The 20,372-nt window shown below is 47.3% G+C and overlaps 1 protein-coding gene across 3 annotated transcripts in view; it reads left to right on the plus strand.

Annotated features, from left to right (window-relative positions):
* The first annotated feature begins 3,443 nt into the window (after positions 1-3,443).
* Positions 3,444-20,372, plus strand: part of STAT1 (signal transducer and activator of transcription 1) — a 44,658-nt gene continuing 27,729 nt past the window's right edge. For 2 of the 3 annotated variants that reach the window (XM_067549004.1, XM_067549005.1), the window contains exons 1-5: positions 3,444-3,757; positions 15,028-15,156; positions 15,921-16,065; positions 17,609-17,707; positions 19,654-19,743. In XM_067549004.1, coding sequence (XP_067405105.1) covers positions 15,029-15,156; positions 15,921-16,065; positions 17,609-17,707; positions 19,654-19,743 — 462 coding nt within the window. In that variant the 5' untranslated portion in view covers positions 3,444-3,757; position 15,028. Of the gene's footprint in view, positions 3,758-15,027; positions 15,157-15,920; positions 16,066-16,089; positions 16,671-17,608; positions 17,708-19,653; positions 19,744-20,372 lie in introns of those variants that run through there. The other variant, XM_067549006.1, reaches the window with a different exon arrangement.

Below are 20,372 nucleotides of genomic sequence, written 5' to 3' on the forward strand. Positions count from 1 at the left end.
AAGCAGGAACTCTTTTGTTCTGATCTTGCTTGTTCTAACACTGATTCAGTCTGTAGCTTTGGGCTAGACATTCAACTCCAATGCCTCAATTTCCCCAACTGTAAAATGGAGATAATAAATCCATGCTGTACTTCTCAGGGGGTTTGTGAAGATTCATTAGTGAATGGTTGCAAAGCGCTTTTAAAATAAAATATGCGAAATATTTTTAAACAGTGCTTGATTAGTTAAACAAAACCTATGGGTTACTTCTATGGGACAGTTTTGGTTTAATATTGCATAATACACTTTCTTGACTTGTTTAATAATTTCTGTTTCATTAGTATTCATTAACTTCTGCCCAATACACATTTTTTCTCTCACTATGTAAATGTTCACCTTTTTTTGTCACAGAGATATGAAACTGTAAAATTAAGTTGGCTAAAAGATCATTCAAAATGCATACTATCACAAAAAGAAGCAGAAGAATTAAAAATAAATTGCTGTGCACTATAGCACTTTTCACTAAACACATGCATCTTTAAAAAGATATATATTATGCTACTTCCATGGAATAGTTGCTTCAAAAAGTACACCGCAGCTGATAACTGCGCTTTCACTTTCATTGCATTTTGCAGCTGCAAAGTCAAGTATAAAGTCAAAAGATCACAGGAAGACAAATATGCTGATCTTAGAGTTTTGCCACATCAACACAATGCAACAAATTAAACAGAAATATGGAAATTTCAGTTGTCACCTGGCTCTTTCTTTTATTTAAAAAGACCATACCTATAACCAGACCTTAGCAGGATTACAATTCACAAGGTTTACAATATGCACTTTGACATTTTAAAAATTGTTTCATTGTACAACATATATAGGCAGATCCCAAAATAAAACAGGAAAGGAGGTGTACATTCTGGGGTCGTGGTCCAAAGCCCAAACTTTCATTCTTCCATTGTTTTTATGCCTGTTCAAGGGGAACAAGATATGCCTCTATTTCTATGAATATCAGTTAATATAATTGTTCAAAGAAAATCATCAAGAAAAGAAAACATGAAACACAAAAAGAAATTATCAGAAAATCCAGTAGGTGAACAACACTAAATGTCAGGGAAGATAATAAGGAACATTTTTTTTGCTTTCTGGCAGTAGTTGCTCATCAGTCAAAAACTACTGTATCACATGGAAATCTTATTTATAATGTCAACTGAATTGGTATGTCCTGTTTTTAACCTTTTGTGTCATATCTTCCAACTGTATAATATAGAAACTGGTGAAGTTTGCCTCCATCCACATACAGTTAACCTTTAATGAATTTTAAACAATCTAGTTCAGAATCAAATTATGTCTGGCTTCCACAATGTGCATACCAACAAATGCCAGCATTGCAGATCTTTAACAGGGTGGGTGAAAAATCATGAGATGTTTTATTCCAAATGTGAGAAGTGGGTCATTTTTGAGAGCTTGGTATTTGACAGCTTTTTATCCTAGAGTTTTTAAATTCTAAAAAACCCCAAAACTATGTGTGAGGAAGTCCCCAAAATATTCAGAGCAATAGCTCATTCCCTACTAAAAATTAGGGGAAATAATGGTATTATAAGATTTGGAAAGAAAGTATAGTTGCAAATTTAACCAGAGAGTGGCAACCAGTGTTTCTATAATTGAGACCTCTGCTTCTTCCACAAATTTCCAGAAGAAATGAGTCAATAAATCATCACACACACAACCCCCCCAAGCCCACTATTGTGATTTCCTTCTCTGTAGTTCCCAGTGCATCCTGTGGGCTTTGAATCCATCTTGTCTAGATTTGGAGTGACTAGCTGTATTGTCTAGTACAGCATATTGTCAGTCCTTAATAAACTTAACAATAGCTCATTTCCACTCCAATTTGCTATTAACACATATATAACTCCTCTAGTTTTAATACCAACAGAAGAATCGCAAAATCACGTTGCATCATTAGGGTTATATTTTTATGATGACCAAAAATGGGCTTTTGCTATTTTCAAAATAGTGTTCCTTGTTTCTCTGCCCTTTTAATCACACAGGGTCTCGGCGGCAAGTATGGTCTGCAAACAAAAACTACGTTACTTCTCTCCCACCACTATTGTGAAACGTGCGGACAACTAGCTGGCACCCATCTTCCACCCCAGAGGCAGCTGCAATTCGGTGATGCGTGCAATGTGCATGCCGTACCATGCCACCCGTTTAAGGAATCACTGGGGTGGTTCTGCTTAAAAACTGAGGCCACTCCATGGGCTTTGGAATCCTTTGGGCTGAAAGGGCTCTGTGCTGCATGTATACACCCCGAGGAGGCTATATTCTGCCAGACACCTTCCCTGCAGCATGGACAGCCGGCGAAGCCTCTGGATTGTTACAGCACACGTTGAAGGACCAGCAGCCGGCTGAAAAGCCAAGCGCCCAAATGATAGGAAAGGTCTGAGGCCCAACCAACTGGCTAACGTTGCATCGCACACGGCACAAGGCAGAGCAGCGCAGCGGCCTCTCAGGCAGTGCGGTTGTGAAAGGATCGCGCCGCAGCTGCCCAGGTCCCCCCCCGCCTTCCCCTCCTCCAGCTGCTTTAACTTTCGCTTTCCTCTCAAAACCCTCCTTCTCGTTCCCGGCCTTCTTTCTCGGAAACCACGTGGCGGGGCTGCTGTTCCCGGTGTCGCTCCCCCTCCTGCCTCGCTGGGCCCTGCCCGGTGACGGTGATGCGGGGTCACCCGGCCACTCACCGGTTTCGTTTCTTCCTCACTCCGTGCCCGCCAAGTAACGTGGCCGCAGCCCCGCAGCCGTTTGCCAAGCCTGCTGCCGGGCCAGGGCTCCCAGAGCCGAGCAGGTGCCGGCTGGGGCTGGGGGTATTGCCGGAGGCTTCAGCCCGTGACATGCTCTGAGTTAAAGGCTGAGTTTTGGAGCCTCCGGGGCCGTCCTGCAGCAGACCCGTCAGCGGGGAAAAGGGCCCGCGGGAGAGCTCGGGGGGATTGGAGAGCTCGTCACCGACCCGAGGTGGCCCGAGACACGATCTGAGCTCGTGACACGATCGTGTCTCCAATGCGCTGCGCAAAGCCACACCAGCGCCGCAAACCATGTTTTAGCCACTGGGAGCGGGGCAGGAGAGCGGGGCTGTGTGGGGTGGGGGTCAGCCCTGCGGAGTGGGCAGTGGGGAGCGGGGGCTGTCTAGGGAGGCGGTTAGCCCTGTGGAGCGGGGCGGGGGGCTGTGTGGGGTGGGGGTTAGCTCTGTGGAGCGGGGCGGGGGGCTCTGTGGGGTGGGGGTTAGCCCTATTGAATGGGGCCGTGGGGAGGGATTGGGGGGTGGCCCTGTGGAGCGGGGCGGGGGAGGGGGCTGTGTGGGGTGGCGGTTAGCCCTGTGGAGCGGGGCGGGGGAGGGGGGCTGTGTGGGGTGGCGGTTAGCCCTGTGGAGCGGGCGGGGGAGGGGGGCTGTGTGGGGTGGCGGTTAGCCCTGTGTGACGCCGGGCCGGCAGTGGACACGGCCGGGGATGTAGAACACTTTCAGGAACAGCCTGACTGGATGCCGCGGGGGGTGGGGCTGGCCTGGCCTGGCGGAGAACGTTAGCGGACCACGGCGCGGATTGGTTGTGGCTCCAGGCAGGCCCGCCCCGCGGCTCAGGATTGGGGCGGGCGGTGGCCGCGTGCCGGTGGTTTTGTTGCTATTGCTCGGGTTGCTTGGTTTCGTTTTGCAGGCGCAGCGGCGACGAGCGGAGCGCGCCCTTTGTGTGCACCGTGCAGCGGCGGTCATAGCTGGAGTCTCGGCGGTCGGGTGAGTGTCCCCGCGCAGCAGCCCCAGGCCGATTTCCGAGCGATGCCCAGGCCCGGCTGTCCGGCCCTGCACCCCGTGCGGGGGTCTGCACAGGCTGCCGGGCACGGAGGCGCCGACAGGCCGTTCGCACGCCCAGAGGGGGCCCTACGCACCTGGCTAAGGGCGCCAGCGGGCTCCAAGCTCAGCCCGACTGCCAGCGGTGCATGGACGCCCGGGGACAGAAGTGGCCTAAGACGAGCCCAGGGAGCAAAGAGGCATGTGTGGTGACGGTGGTGGGGTTGCAGCGAGCCGCGGGGCCCCGGTCATTGTGCCTGGGTTTGCCACAAGGTTCTCTCCTGTGTGAGCTCGTGGCCGAGCCCGTAAAGGTGATGAACGATGCTCCCCTCCCTCCCCTGGGCTGCTGCCGGTTAGGCCCACGCTAGCTCTTGGTCAGCGCGGGCTCACAGGTATGGAAAACGAGTGCCCCCGAGTGTGTGGGGGGCGACAGCCCCAGAGGCAACAGGAAAATATTTATAACAAAAAAGGAAAAGGGAGAGTAGAACCAAAAAGAAACAGGGGACGTTTCAGTGACTGAAATTACTTTTAATTCCCCGTTTTGAAATGAACAGGCTTTAAACTCTTGAAAGTCTTACCTACTGCATAGATCTGACCACACAAGGACTGAAGTTAAACAGCAAAACAAACACATCCCACACAAACATGACTGTGCAAAGAGCAGCAAAATTCTCTCTCCAGTATGGGGCAAACAACAAAACTCACTTCCCCAATGACCCAGAACAATAAAGCTTTGTTGTTTTTCATATGTAAAAAAGAGGGAGTGTAAGGCTATATCTACAACCACAGACCTTACAGCAGCACATCTGTATGGCTGCAAGGTCTCCCGTGTAGCCGCTGTATGGTGATGGGAGAGCACTGCCACCAACATAATTAAATTATCCCCAATGAGCGGCAGTAGCTATGTCAGCGGGTGAGCTTCTCCCACTGACATAGTGCTGTCCACACTGGCGTTTTTGTTGGTGAAACTTATGTCGGACAAGGTGACGTGTAAATGGCAGCATAGATTCCTGCAGCAATGATGCTGCCTTGACAGAGGGCCACAAGATAGCACAAAAAAGCCACTCCTTTACAGCAGAGCTTCTCAAACTTATTTGATCTCCCCCCCACTCCACCCCTGCTTCTTTGTGTCCAGAATAGTTTACGCCCCCTCCTCTGCCACACACTTACATATACCAATAAAGAAAAAACAACATGCAACTCTCACTAACTATGAAAAGCAGCAAGGCATTGATTGAAACAGAGCCCACAATCCATTGTAATAAGAGCAAAAGCAAAACTACCCTGGTGATTGATGCTTGCAATTAAATGTGCACACCACATCATAGCAAATGGGTTAAAGTACAGCTGGCAACGACTTTGTATAATGCTATGTAAGCTCAACAGAAATCCATCCAAATGCACAGCACCATCTCGAGTCCAGTGCACAGCGCCAGCTGAGGACCTGATCTCTCTGGAGGGATCAACTTGGCTAGTTGTTCATGGTGGTGGGTAAAATGTGCACAGTAAGTTTTTTCCCCTAAAGCTTCTCATGCCCCCCTCAGAATACACTCTGCACCCCCTTAGGGGGGCTGGCCCCCCAGTTTGAGAACCACTGCTTTACAGAACTGGACCTTCTCATCTCTTTAGATTCCCCAGATATATAGGGTTGGGAACCTGCATCAGCTGCTTCCTCTGAGACCCCTTCTGAGGTTTTTTTTGGACTATATCCCTATAAATACACACAGAGAGATACAACTTGGTCCCAAGATTTTAGCAGTGACATAATGAAGGAGCATTGGCTTAAGGACACAGTATGAAAAATGAAATGGAAAGATCTTGGATATTTGCATACCATTTCAGAAATAACATGCACAATTCGAGAAATCACTTTTAATGGGACTTAGGAGCCTAAGTGACTTAGATTTTAAAGTCAGAAGGGACCATTATGATCATCTGACCTGCATAACATAGGCCACTGTTTTGCTAAATGATTCTTGCCATGAGCCCATAATTTCTGGTTGAACGAGAGCAGTGATAAGTCACACTGAGGTTTGTGAACCAAAAGTGGCTCTTGAATGTGTCTCCTGCGGCTCTTTGCAGCACATATTAGAACACTGTGTGATTTAATTATTAATGAATCTAAGTTATTAACTAATCAGGATGCTTTTACTGTGTTATTAAACATAGCAGGTTAGACAAAGCACCTGTCAGGGATGGTCTAGAGCAGTGTTTCTCAATTGGTGTTCCGCGGAACCGCGGGAACACTGTTAGGGTTCCGCGAGAAAGTGACATCGCGCCACCGAGAGCAGCTGTTCTCCGTGCCGCCGAAAAAGGGAAGATGTCCCGGATTTTTCGGCAGAGGGTATCGAGTATGAGTGTAATTTCCCCATGGAGCCTAAAGGGTTCCGCGTGGAAATTTAATTGAGAAACGCTGGTCTAGAGAATACTTAGCCCTGCCCTGAGTGCAGGGAACTGGACTAGAAGACTTCTCGAGGTCCTTTCCAGTCCTATAATTCTATTAACCAATTGTAGTAGATAAAATAATACTTGGACAGTCATTTTGCTGTGAAAATAATTTTATATATATAAACTAAATATTTTCTCATATCATACTGTTTAAATATGAATATATAATACTAGAGTAAATGAAACAATGAATTCACACTACTGTGGCGCTTTTGGGTAATGTTGATCGTTCATTTCTATCCTGAACCACTGAAGTCTGAGTCTCACTGAGCTAGAGCATCTCTTTAAAAGAGTTATGGGGAATCCACTACATCTGTAGGTAACTTCTTCCAGTGGTTAATTACTCACACTGTTAAAAATTTGCACCTTATTCATAGCCTGAATTCATCTCACTTCACCTTCCAGACCTTGTTATACCTTTGTCTGATAAATTAAAGCCTTGTAATATAAGAAATCTTTTCCCCATGTAAGTACTTACAGAGGTGATCTTGGATAAGATAAACAGATTGAGCTTCTTTAGTTTCTCACTGGGGCAGGTTTTTCAGACATCAGATCATTCTTATAGCACTTTTCTGAACCTTTTCCAATTTGTCAACAGCTTTTTAAATTCCGGGCATGAGAACTTGATATAGTACTCCAATAGTCTCACTAATTTCCTGGACAGAGGCAATACCACTTTCCTATTACTTCGCAAGAACCCCCTTCATATGCATCCCAGGATCACATTTGCTGCTTTAGCCATTGCTTCAGGCTGCAAGTTCAAGTTCAGTTGGTTATCCACCACGACCCTTCAGTCCTTTTCTGACTCTTCCAAAAATGGACTTAGGTGCCTTTGAAATAGTTACCCAGCATCTGAACAATCCAGCCATTATTTTTATGTATTCTAATGTAATCTCCCCATTGCCCCCATTCCCCCAACAATATAGGTCTTCACTTTCTGCTTCTCTATTTTAGGGATTGTGTTTGCTGCAAAGGTAACTTGAGTTATAAGTCAAGCATTGCCCTAACTCTTAGTCCCTTCTACACATGAAATCCTGTAACCAGTAGGCTACTGTTCAAGTTAGCACAACGCATCAGGTCTACTAACACAACTCTGTGCTGCTAATTAGAGCTGGGAGGGCAACTCTCTTATCCCACAAAAATTTGAAATTTAAAAACTTTTCCCTTTCTGCATTGGGATGAAACAGATCTTTTGAAAATTTTCCATGAAAAACTAGTGGGAGAGATCCACCAGAGACAGAGGGAGACTGACCCACTTCAGAACAGCCAATAGCCTGGTGCTTTGGGTCTGCCACATTCCAGGTGAGTGCCCTAAACTAGGCTACAGAGTTAGTCACTGTCTCTCTTACTGGAGCTGTTCCACTTGGTATAAATTAATTAAATGTTCATTGAGTCCGAAAAAGACTGGCTCTGTGACCTGCTGGTTAGAGCACTTACCTGGGATGTGCGAGACCCAGGGTCCAGTCCTTGCTCTAGACCAGGCAGCGCAAGGACTTTAAGCCCTAACCATTGGGCTACTGGCTGTTCTGTGGTAGATCTGTCTTTTTTCCTCTCTTTTGCCACCAATACCATTCTGGACTCAAGAAGCTTTCTTGTCAAAACTAACACTTTACTGCAAAAAGCTTGGCTACGACCAGATGGCATTTTCTGACAAAAAAAAAAATTTATCAAAAAATTCCTGACCAGCTCTACTGCTAACCAAGTCACTGTATAGTAAAGCAATTGCTCTGTGGCTCACATGTTATTTCGTACTGTGACCACTCTCAGTCAAGGTAGGCTAAACTGAGAAGTTAGCTCAAATCTAGGTAACTCAGATTAACTGCAGTGATGATATAGCCTTAGTAGTCATGATGAAGGGGGTGGAACAGGGCAGAGTGTTTCTTTGTGTTTCTCCATTTAAAGAGATCCTATCCAGTTTTTATTTAGATAAAAGTAGTTTCAGGTACTACACCTGCCTTTGAGTTTCCTGATCATTTTAATGGATTTGCAATCACACTTTTAGGTCTCTTATGTTCTTCATTCTCCTGTTGATGGATTAAAAATTCATACATGCAGAAGGGGAAGTTGAATGTGAGACCTCAGTCCTGTAATGTACAACGCGCAGGCAGCCTGCTCCTGCACAAAGCCCTATTGGAGGGTCTAGGATTGTCCAGGGAAGACAGTGAAAATGTCTCTTTGCAAAGTGCTGTCAAATGCACAAAATTAACAAATTGAACAGCCAGGGATCACTGATCACTGTGTTATAGCAATCAAATGTTAATTCTTCTTTGAGTGATTGCTCATGTCCATTCCAATATAGGTGAGTGCATGCCACCGTGCACAGTTCCCGGAACTTTTTTCCCCTTAGCAGATCCCGTAGGGCCGGCTCTAGTGCCCCTGGAGTCCTGTGCCGCAGTATATGAGGCACTGCCGGCCCCACGCCCCTCAGTTCCTTCTTTCCGCCCATGATGGTTGCTGGACCTAGCCTTGCTCTCTGCAAGTACTATTCCCCTTCTTTGAACTCTTTGTTATTCGAAGTAGTTTAGTTAGTTATAAGTAGTTATTAAGTAGTGTTAAGTGTAGTTAGATAAGAAATCCCTGAGGGACTTAGAGCGGCCAGGCCACGCCCCGGTCTCATGGATTTCAGAAGGCTTTCCCGCTCAGCGACCCCCACGATCGGTGCCTTACGTGCCTGGGGGAAGAGCGCAGGAAAGATAAATGTAGGATCTGCAGGGCTTTTAAATCAAGAGATCCAGTTAAAAGCCCTACTTATGGAGGCAACGCTCTGCCCAGCATCCGAACCGTCCCGCTCCACCTGGCGCCGAGCATCACCTCAGTGCAGAGTGCACTGCTGGTACTGGGCTCTACTCGGCACTGAGTAACATTCCCGGTGCCGAAAAAGGAGAGAGCTCGCAGAGCGCAGACACTCCCCTGTGCCATTGGTACGGGCAGGGTCGAGTGCAGAGATGCACTGGCCATGGCCCATCGAGTCTTCTCTGGTGCCTACATCTTCGTGCAGGGAGCCTCCCCTGACTTGTGGAAGTGGGAGAGTGCCCCTCCCGATGCCGTCGACCCCGGAGGCTTCAGGCAGCAAGAGCCTTGTTAGCCTGCCTACACCACCTCTGCCGCCCTCCCCGCCGAGGGAGACAGGGTCGGTGTCCCAGGGCAAGCCTGCGTTGGGTCCCCCCGAAGGGCGGTGGAGATCCCCGGTACGGGGAGGAAGATCTACCAGACAGCCACTGGGGGTAGAGCGAGGACGCTCCCCCAGCAGTCGCTCCAGGTCAGTGTCGTTGAGCCGGCCTGCTTTGCCTCAGGATGTGGAGTCTCCCTCTCGGCGCCGATGTCGGTCCCCGGCACCGGAGGCAGCACAGACCAGGAGGCGGCACTGGTCGAGGTGCGCCAGGTGACACTCGGACAGCTGTTCCAGAGCCCCGGCACCAAGGAGTTCACCCACACCGAGGCAGCGCAGAACCCGGTTACCACCGAAGGACTAGGCACCGAGGGGTTCGCCCACACACAGGTTGTGCAGAACCCGGTAGCCTTACGAGGACCCTGCACCACGCAGTCCCCGACGTGGAACCTGGTCGCCGGAGTCAGGCTCAGCACCGCGAAGTTCGGAGTGGCACCGGTCCCGATCACCAAGAGGTAAGTGGCGCTGCAAGTCCTCAGTACCGAGAACTCTTCGGAGCTCGCCTCCATCGCTCATGGCGACGGAGGTGGTCCTCATCATCCTCCACGTCAGAGGCATCGAGAAGCTGGTCCCTGGCACAGCACCCGGGACCAAGGACGGCCTCGGCACCGCTGGTCTAGTGGCTCGGGGTCCCACAGGGGGTCAGTCATTGGGACAGTCGGCGCCCCCACAAGGTGTCACAGCAGGTGGCATAGTCAGCCCGTTTGGCCCCCGGGACAATAGTTGCAACAATGGCCTTAGGGGGCCCCATGAGGCATCCAGATGGGACCAGGGCCCCAATCCACCCGGTCAGCAAGGGTGCTGTCCGTGCCCCCAGTGCAGGAGAAGGCCCATAGACACCGCTCCTTGGACGAGGCGTCGGACCCCATGGAGGGACCCTATATGAGTGCATCCCTTCAGCGGGCAGGGGAGCACCTGCAGGACGTGCCTCAGCAGTCCTCTTCCTCCTCCCCGGACGAGGCAGTCTCGAGGGACCACATGGCGCCACTGGAGGATTTCAGGGCGCACCAGGAGCTGCTCAAGACCTCTAACTTGGGGCTGGAGGTCAAGGAATTAGTGGAAGCCGATGTTACCCTCTTCAATGTGCTGATGGCGGCTGCCCCAGTGAGAGTGGCCTTACCAGTCCACGATAGGGTTCTCAAATTGTTAAAGCCCTGTGGCGAACCCCTTCCTCGGTCACCCTTACGTCAGAGGTGGCTGACAAAAGGTATTATGTCCAGCTGAAGGGTTTGAGTATCTGTTCACTCACACGGCCCCGGAAACCCTGGTGGTGGATGCAGCCAATCAGTGGGACAGGCAAGGTCAGCCTGGTTCCATTCCCAAGAACAAAGACAACAAAAGATTGTGGTTCTGTTTGGGAGGAAAATTTATTCCACAGCTGCCCTGCAGTTTAGGATGGCCAATCATCAGGCCCTCCTGGGGAGAGAGAATTTTAAATTGTGAGACTCCCTCAGGTGGTTGCTGAGGCCCTGCCCCAGGGCCAAGCCGCAGACTTCATCCAAACATCCAGTGACGCTGCTGACTCGGCGGATACGGCCATAGCCTCTACCATTCCCATGAGGAGGTGCTCGTGGCTGCAATCCTCAGGCCTGTCCCAGGAGGTGCAGCAATCAATCTAGGACCTCCCCCTTCGATGGGTCGGCCCTCTCCACCAATCAGACCGATGTGAAGCTACACAGTCTGAAGGACTCCAGGGCCATGCTTCGCTCCCTGGGCCTATACACGCCCCAGGCTTCCAGGAGGCAGTCACGGCCCCAGGCACAGCAGCATCCAAGGCTTCCGCCTAGGCCCTTTCAACCCTACAGAAATAGGGAATTAGAAGATGGAATCAGCCCCCCAGCTGAGGCCCCCCAGGGGGTTGGGCAATCCTAGCAGACAGTTTGATGGTGCACCTGAGGGTGGCACCCCTACTGCTCTCCTAGACCCGCCCCGCCCTCTCCTGAACAGGATAGGGCAAAGATTACGTTGGACCGTTGGGTCCTCGGGATAGTCTCTGGGGGCTACGCCATACAGTTTACCTCTACCCCCCCCAACAACCCCCCTCTTCGACCCTCTTCAGGGACCCCTCTCATGAGCAACTCCTCTTGCAGGAGGTGGACACCCTCCTCAACATAGGAGGTGGTTATGGTTCCTCAAGGCAGAAGGGGAAAGGGGTTCTATCCGAGGTACTTCCTTATCCCCAGGGCAGAGGGGGGTCTGAGACCCATATTAGACCTGCATCGTCTAAACAAATACGTCAAACGACTCAGGTTTCGCATGGTCTCCCTAGCCTCCATTATCCCTTCCTGGGATCCAGGAGACTGGTATGCAGCCTTCGACCTCAAGCACGCATACTTTCATGTGTCCATCCTCCCCAGCCACAGGCGCTTTTTCCGCTTCACAGTGGCTGGCTCCCACTACCAATTTACAGCCCTGTCCTTGGCCTATCTTGGGCTCCAAGGGTGTTCATCAAATGCATGGCGGTAGTGACGGTCCACCTGAGACGAAAGGGTGGGCAAATCTTCCCTTACCTGGACAATTGGTGGATCAGAGGCAGGTCTAGGTTCCAAGTGCAGGAGAGCGTGACCCTCACTCCACGTGCAGCAGGCAGAGACCGCTCATAAACAAGCAGAAGTCCAATGGAATTCATTGGGGCCACCCTGGATGCTTCCCAGGCCAGAGCCTTCCTGCCTCAGCCATATTTCGAGGCGATGGTTTCTATCATCTCCCAGCTACAGAGATGCCCCACGACAACAGCCAGGCACGGCCTAGAGCTGTTAGGCCACATGCCGGCCTGCACGTACAGAGTGAGACTAGCTCGCCTGAGGCTCAGGCTGCTTCAGGCGTGGGTGACCTTGGTGTACGTGCCGAGCAGACACCCACTGAAGTGGGTGGTCACAGTTCCCCCCCACCGGTCCTAGTCTCCCTAGACCGGTGGAGGTCTCCCAGGGCAGTGTTGAGGCGTGTTCCGTTCAGGGAACTGGTCCCGTTGGTCACCGTAATCTCCGACGCCTCAGATGTGGGATGGGGGAGCCCACATCAGCGCCAACCTGAGCAATCAGGGGCTCTGGTCGGGGGAGGAGAGGAGCCTGCACATCAACGCGAAGGAGCTGAGGGCTATTCACCTAGCACGCAGGGTGTTCCTCAGATTCCTGACAGGCAAAGTGGTGCAGGTGCCGATGGCCAACACCGCAGCTATGTTTTATATAAACAGTCAGGGAGGGGTATGCTCCTCAGCTCTATTCAAGGAAGCTACCCGTCTGTGGGACTTAGCCATGAGACACAACTTCCACTTGACTGCCTCTCACCTCCCAGGAGTGAGGAACGACGAGGTGGATCGCTTCAGCAGGTCGTTTCTACCCCGCCACAACTGATCGCTGCATCCGGAGGTAATAACTACGATCATCCAAAAGCGGGGTTCTCCCCAACTGGACCTATTTGTGTTGACCTGGAACGCGAAGGGCCCAAGGTTCTGCTCGCTCTGGGGTCACGAGACTGGGTCAATTTCCGACACATTTCTCATTGACTGGATGGGGACCCTCATGTACGCGTTCCTGCCCATTCCGCTCCTGCCCAAGGTCCTGCTGAAAATAGAGAGGGACAGGGCGGATGTCATACTCATCGCTCCGGCCTAGCCGAGACAGCACTGGTTCAGCATGCTGCTGGACTTCTCCATCGCCCTGCCTATGGAGCTCCCTAGGTGGCACAACCTTCTCTCCCAGGACCATGGTCGCCTGTTGCACCCGGACCTGGACTCCCTGCACCTTATGGCTTGGAAACTCTGTGGTTGATGGAGGGAGAGTGAGACTGCTCAGCGCAGGTCCAGCAAGTCCTGCTGGGCAGCAGGAAACCTACAAAGGTTGTGTATTGGGCTAAGTGGAGACTGTTTACCTCTTGGGTGGAGTCCTGGGGCATTCCGCCCAGCCTCTCGCCTCTGCAGGCGATCCTGGAGTACCTGCTCCAGCTAAAGCTCCAGGGTCTGGCGCTGACCTCATTGAAGGTCACTTGGTGACCATTTCAGCCTTCCATCAGCCGCTAGAGGGGAGATCCCTGTTCTCCCATCCCTTGTCGGTCAGGTTCCTCAATAGGGTAGAGAGGCTGTGTCTGCAGGTCTGTGACCCAGTGCCTCCCTGGGATCTCAACCTGGTCCTCTCAAGACTCACAGGGCCCCCTTTGAACCCATGGCTTCATGCCTCTGCTCATGTTTTTATGGAAGGTAGCCTTCCTGGGGACCATTACCTCAGCTAGGAGGGTCTCCGAAATTAGGGCCTCGACCTCGGAGCCCCCTTATACAGTGTTCTATAAGGAATAAGGTGCAGTTGAGGCCACACCCAGCCTTCCTGCCCAAGGTGGTTCCCAGTTTCATGGTAACCAAGATATTTTTCTCCCCGTGCTTTTCCCAAATAGCATGGTTTGGAGGAGGAGAAGAGATGGCATTTGCTGCCCGTGAGACGAGCCCTGGCCTTCTACATCGGGCGTACAAGGCCGTTCTGTAAATCGAGCAGCTCTTCGTTGCACTGGCAGACCGGATGAAAGGCCCACTGGTCTCCGCCCAGCGCATCTCCTCGTGGATTACATCGTGCATCAAGTTCTGCTATGAGCAGACGAGGGTGACGCTTCCGGGAACCATCACAGTGCACTCAACCAGAGCTCAAGCCTCATCTACAGCCTTCCTGCAGAGAGTGCCCCTGCGGGACATCTGCAAGCTGCCACCTGGTCATCGGTGCATACCTTCACGTCCCAATACGCCATCGTCCAGTAGGCGAAAAAGGACGCGGGATTCGGCAGAGCCGTTCTGAGGACAGCTCACCGGTAACTCCTACCCACCTCCGAGGTATTGCTTTTTAATCACCTATATTGGAATGGACATGAGCAATCACTCGAAGAAGAAAACAAGGTTACTTACCAGTAACTGATGTTCTTTGAGATGTGTTGCTCATGTCCATTCCACAGCCCACCCCCCATCCCCGCTGCCGGAATTGGCAGAAAGAAGGGACTGAGGGGGTGTAGGGCTGGCAGTGCCTCATATACTGCAGCATGCGCGTGGGACTGCAGGGGGTATCAGAGCCAGCCCTACGGGATCTGCTAAGGAGAAAAAGGTTCCGGGAACCGTGCATGGTGACCTGCACTCACCTATATTGGAATGGACATGAGCAACACATTGCGAAGAACATCAGTTACTGGTAAGTAACCTTGTTTTTTAACAAAAATAGGTAAAAGTTTTCAAAGAGAAGTGTGACATCTTTTTTAAGTTGATTCTCCATTAAATAATGTGATGTGAAATTTTACATATTCTTCTTTGCATCAGATTCTTAATCAGAGTTGGCTGAGAAAGGATGTTTATTTCCATGGCAAATTAAATTGTCAACATTTCTTTGAATTTTTTTGTAATTTCAGAAAACCTCAGAACCAAACACTCAGGTTTTTGTCAAAAACCAGAAAAACTTTCTATGAAAATGGAGTTTACCCAAAAAATTTGGCTTAGTTGAAAAGCCATTTTCCCATAAAAAATGTGTTGAGGGGAAATTTTCAGCTCTACTCTTAAATACCTAGTATTGGGATGTTGGTGTGAATAAGATGTGTGTAATTTTATTAAACTCTATGCATCTTGATTCCACAGGATGACTCAGTGGTATCAGTTGCAGCAACTTGATTCCAAATTCTTGGAGCAAGTACACCAGCTGTATGATGACAGCTTTCCCATGGAAATCAGACAGTATCTGGCACAATGGCTGGAAAACCAAGACTGGTGAGCACAAAGTTCTGTAATATGTATAGGAATTTGCCATTAAATTACTTGACAGAGATGCCTTTGAAAGATATGGTGCCAGTTTCTGGCCTTATGTGCATATGGCTCTCATTGCTACCATGCATGCAAATCTAAGAACAAGGTTACCTCTGCTGTACAGGGAGAGCAAGCAGCCACTTAGGGGAGCTAAATACTAGGGCAGCAAACTGTTCGGTAAATCTTTGTGAGAGTGACCATTGGCTGGTGGGAACAGACATTAGTAGTTTCCTAGATGGCTGCTAATCACTGTTCCCCAGGGGTTCTCTTCCAGAATTTATCAATTTGGTCTGGGCCTGTTGAGTAGTGCATGGGTTGGCTGCTCAGGGATACACAGCTGTATCCCTGTTTGGTTTGTCCACCAGGGAGAGATGGATGGTCATATAGGGTACAGGTGTTTAGCTTAATCTCCATTAGCAAACTGAAGTATTACTAAAATCTCTAGAGAATCTCTCTTCTAACTTCCAACTCCTCAGGAGAGTGGAGATTAAGGGAAAATACGTGTACAAACACAGTAATCCTAGGAAAAGAGCAAAGAAAGTATTATTCATTTTAGATGAGAATGAAGGAATACAAGGGTTATAGAGAGTGGAATTATGTAAAGTATACAGGTACCTGTTAAATGCTTTAAAAACAGACTAGAATCTGAAAAAAATGCATTCACTTATCTTTGTAAAATATCAGTTTAACAGTTGCATTTAATATTAAATATGTCTTTAATATCCTAGGGAGCATGCTGCCAACAACGTTTCATTTGCTACGGTACTGTTCCATGACCTCCTGGGACAGCTGGATGATCAGTTCAGTCGTTTTTTAATAGAAAACAACTTTTTGTTGCAACACAACATAAGGAAAAGCAAACGTAATCTTCAGGTAAGTGTGTGGCTTGTTTGGATTCACACAGGCAGACTCCTCTCACTTTATTAGGGTCTTATTTTATTCAAGAGAATATTCTTCTATCTTAAATACTATCAAGTTAAAGGTTACACCCTGTCTAAGTTGTTTTTGGTTTTTTTAAACTTAACAACTCCTGAGTACTATGACAGATTAGAGAAATATTCCCCTCGCCCCAGTTGGTTTACTATATTTATTTAGTAGCTCTTTTGTTTCTTTTTCCTGGCATATGGTGGGGGGAAGGGGTTATCATGCAGCAACCAGGGAAAGAAACATTCTTCTTATGAAGTCATAGAACCACAAAAATGAGCAGAGGGACTTGGATGGGTGAAATTTCTTTTAACCCATTTCTTCCAAAGTGACTTGATTTCAATAATAAATTAAATCCACTTGTACTTTAAGAAAACAGGGAAGGTGGTAATAGGTGTTTTCCAGATTCTTTTTAAACTAGGATACACTTTTCTCATACCTATTAAAAATGAAGTAGTCTGAAAACTCTCCAGAGGCAGGAAAGTTTGCCTATGAAATAACATTGAAGAATCTGTACCAAGGAACAGAGCCTAATGAAGAAAGTAGTGAAAAGAGTAAGTGTTACCTGCACATGTTGTGCAGCCCAGGCTCTGTAGGATTATACCAAAGAAATTAAAGTGATTTATGTTATGTCAAGGATCAGATAACATGTTAGTCTCCAGTAAAGTCAGCAGAGACAGGAGCAATTTCAGTAATTCGGTTGACAATAACAGTTATAAAGAATGAAAATCACAGTGCTAATGACAGTGACATACTGTCGGGAGAGAAACGTGATACTGAACTAAAGAGACAAGGGAATAAAGCAACTGGGGATTAATATACTGTAGGACACTGCAGAATGTGGATCTGATGGATTCACTGGGCACAGTCCTGCCCCTTGTCCTGCCTTCCCATCCCAAGCAGTTTCTTTCACAAGCCTGCCACTACTGCAGAACAGTGCTCCCCAGTGCAAAGAGGATAGGGAGTCCTACTGATAGCCTGACCTCCTCTGTTCTCTTCAGCCAAACTTGGACAGTGCAGTTACTCTTCTGTCTTGTTATCTCATAATTGTCCCTGGACAAGCACTTTGTACATATCTAAAATGGTAGGGTTAGATTTGTGCCAACCACTGACTGGGTTCACGTGTAGCAAAGAGCCTTCCCCCTTGTGCCCCTGAGCAGAGCAGGACACAGTAGGTGCAACAGCCCTGCAAAACCAGCACCTATAGCAGTACTAGTCTTCTCCAAAGCAGGTGTGGAGTGGCCCTTGGGGTGGGCTAGAGAGAGTTGGATTCTGCAGTCTTAAAAGAGTGACAGCAGTCATGCTTCCTGTAGTTCTAGGGGACACTGTGCCTGACATGATAGCTCTTGCTGAGGCAGTGCATCTCCACACCATGTCTTGGCTGACAAACTGCCACATGCTAAGCTTTTTGCCTGTCAGTTTGGTCAAATATGTGAGAACTGGAGTGTTTGGTGTAGGCTAATAATGGATTGTTTTAATGCTGTGCAACCAGGATCATTTTCAAGAGGACCCAATACAAATGGCAATGACAATATTCAACTGTCTGAAGGAAGAAAGAAAAATACTGAGCAGCGCCCAGTTGTCAGATCAGGTAATTCCTTCTCTCTCTCTAGCTGCTGCAGTTATAGCCACCAGTACACACAGAGTGACAGATTGAAAGCAGAACCATATGCACTCTCTCCTCTTGCCCTTCATCTTCTGTTTTAAAAGAGGAACTTTGATCTGCTATATCACAAACATCTACTGCACAAGATGTGGTTTTTTAAACTGTTTGCTTGTCTAGGCATAATTTAAAGAAAAAGAAAGTCAACTTTCTCCCTGTGAGGGTATTCAAGGCCTCAGCTACATTTGTACTCCAGAACTGGAGGAGACCAGTGAAAAGAAGGCAGTACATTGATATTTCTAAACTGGATTTTATTGTGGTGTTTTACTTTTGATAATAGACTCAAAGTGGCCAAGCCATCTTATATTTAGCTTTGATTAGGTTAAATATAAGAATAAAACACAGTTATACCACTGCTGTGGTAAAAAGAATGTTAAAACAACCATATCAGGTTTTATTATGACTCAGCTGTAAGACTTCTCTTTGCCCTACACAGTGCTTCCATCTTGGGTGGGGTTCTAGCCTTCTTCCTTTCTGTAGTGTACCCCTTTACCTGCCTTGTGGTGACCACCAGATCCTTCCTACTTTTCTTTAGCTTCTCTCTCTCTGATCTCGATGCAACAGTCTCTATTTTTTTCATCTGCACTTTAAATACTTCCTTACCACTTTGTATTTTCAATGGAGCCTCTTTCTGCCTACTAAATTATTAGGTAAAAAAATTAAAGGAGCCTGTGTGTTCTCTTCTTCACTGGATCTCTTTGCTTTCTGTCTTTTTTTCTGGGACCAGTCATGTTTTTTTGGCAATAAAGATTAAAAAACCCCACACTGATGCATTTAGCGCAGAAAACGTGCATACTGCAAAATGTAGCACTGCAGGTATTCTATAGTAATAGATTGCTGATTCATCACAGGTAAGTACTTTGGTGTTACAAAGTACTGGGGATGGGCCAGTCTTGAACCGTAAGTTATACAGAGATAAGAAGTCATTGTGGTAACACACAAAGAGCTCTCATGTCATTAAGCTAAACTGTAAACATTCCAAGCACACAGGAAATTCCCTTACCCTATCTCAAATCACAGAAACATTATGCAGGTAACTTTAATTAGCTGACTTAAATGGACTTTTTGACAAATGAATTTGTGGAATCATATACTTGATGGAAAAAACTGTTAAGTACTGAGTTAATAATTGCATAAAACAGTAGTTCTTACAGCACATGTTATGAAAAGTCACCTAGGGTCTGAAGTGCCTTGCTATACCTAGTACAGTGATAGTGTACTACTGGATGGAGGAGCAACCTGTCCTTTAAGTGTCCTGGCTTTTGTCATAGGATTAACTAATTAAGTGATATTTTGAGTTAAGTTTAAAACGATTACATACACCTAAGATATCCAGCGTCATATTTTAAATATACAAAAACTCAACTGTACATAAATTTACCCAGTTTGCATGTACAAATGCCTGCCCCATTCTTGCTATTCACTGTATATGCACCTGTTGCAAGTCCTTCATAGGTACCAACTCTTTATTTTAAAAAAAAAAAAAAATCCATCTTTCTCCGATGTTACGTTTTCTTTATATTATGTCAGAAAAACACACAAAAGATGATAAAATGAAATCATTGCTTGCCAAAAACAAATCACAAAATGTATAATTTATAAAGAAATGATATCAAGTACAACATGTCACCCAAAAGGCAAAGTTTATATATTTTCACACCCATCCCTTTCCTTATTGACAGCCTTCATCTGTTTCCAGTTATTTAAACCTAATTCCTTTTTGGATATAATGTATATAAAAATTGGTCATGAACTATCAGAACAAAGTGTGCTCTGCTAGAGGCTTCATTGTGGCACCAAATACACTGTAACTTACGTTATCAAAATAAATAAAACCCACATTTTTTTTCTGTTTGTTCTTCTCTCTACTGCAGATGCAGGTGGGGAATATACAGAATACTGTAATGCTGGACAAACAGAAGGAGCTTGATATGAAAGTCAAGAGTGTGAAGAACAATGTTGTGGTAAGTCAAAGTCTAGGCTTTGCTCAGTGATCTACATTTATTTTTTCTAATAACTGGAAAACATTTTCAGTGTCTAAATTGTAGAGGGCAATCATGAATTCAACAGTGTTTGTTTTTCGGCTTTTTACCACCAGTAAATGCTTTTAAAAGCTTTATCTAATCACTATTCAACAGTGTTGAGATGCAGGATGTCCAGTATGCGTGTCACAGTGGCTGGAATCAGATTTTTAGTTTAGTCTTGGCTATACTAGATAAGATTTCAGATTTCAAACACAGCAGGAGAAAGTTTTAAAATGGGATGAATATATATATATAGCTGAAAATCTTAACCAACACTGTAGAAGAAAGGAAGTATTCGAGAAATCATATAGTTCACTAATAAAAACTAGTAGAAGCCGGATTTTCGGCTGATACAAATCACACTTGGCTCTGGGACTTTCCCCCCAGCATTTTCCTTTTTTATAAAAATAACTTCTTAATCTTGATTGTTAATCTTCTGTAGGACAAATCCTGTAGCCCTTACTCTGACTTCACTGAGAGTTCTCCTTAAATGCCATCCACTGGCCAAATTCTGCCTTCAGATAGTGCATGAGTTCTCCTTATCTCACTGAAGTGTGGACTATCCAAGG

This window comes from Emydura macquarii, unplaced genomic scaffold (assembly GCF_026122565.2).
Source record: "Emydura macquarii macquarii isolate MOO-44397 ecotype Brisbane River unplaced genomic scaffold, CSIRO-AGI_Emac_v2 contig_1253, whole genome shotgun sequence".
Taxonomy (NCBI): Eukaryota; Metazoa; Chordata; order Testudines; family Chelidae; genus Emydura; species Emydura macquarii.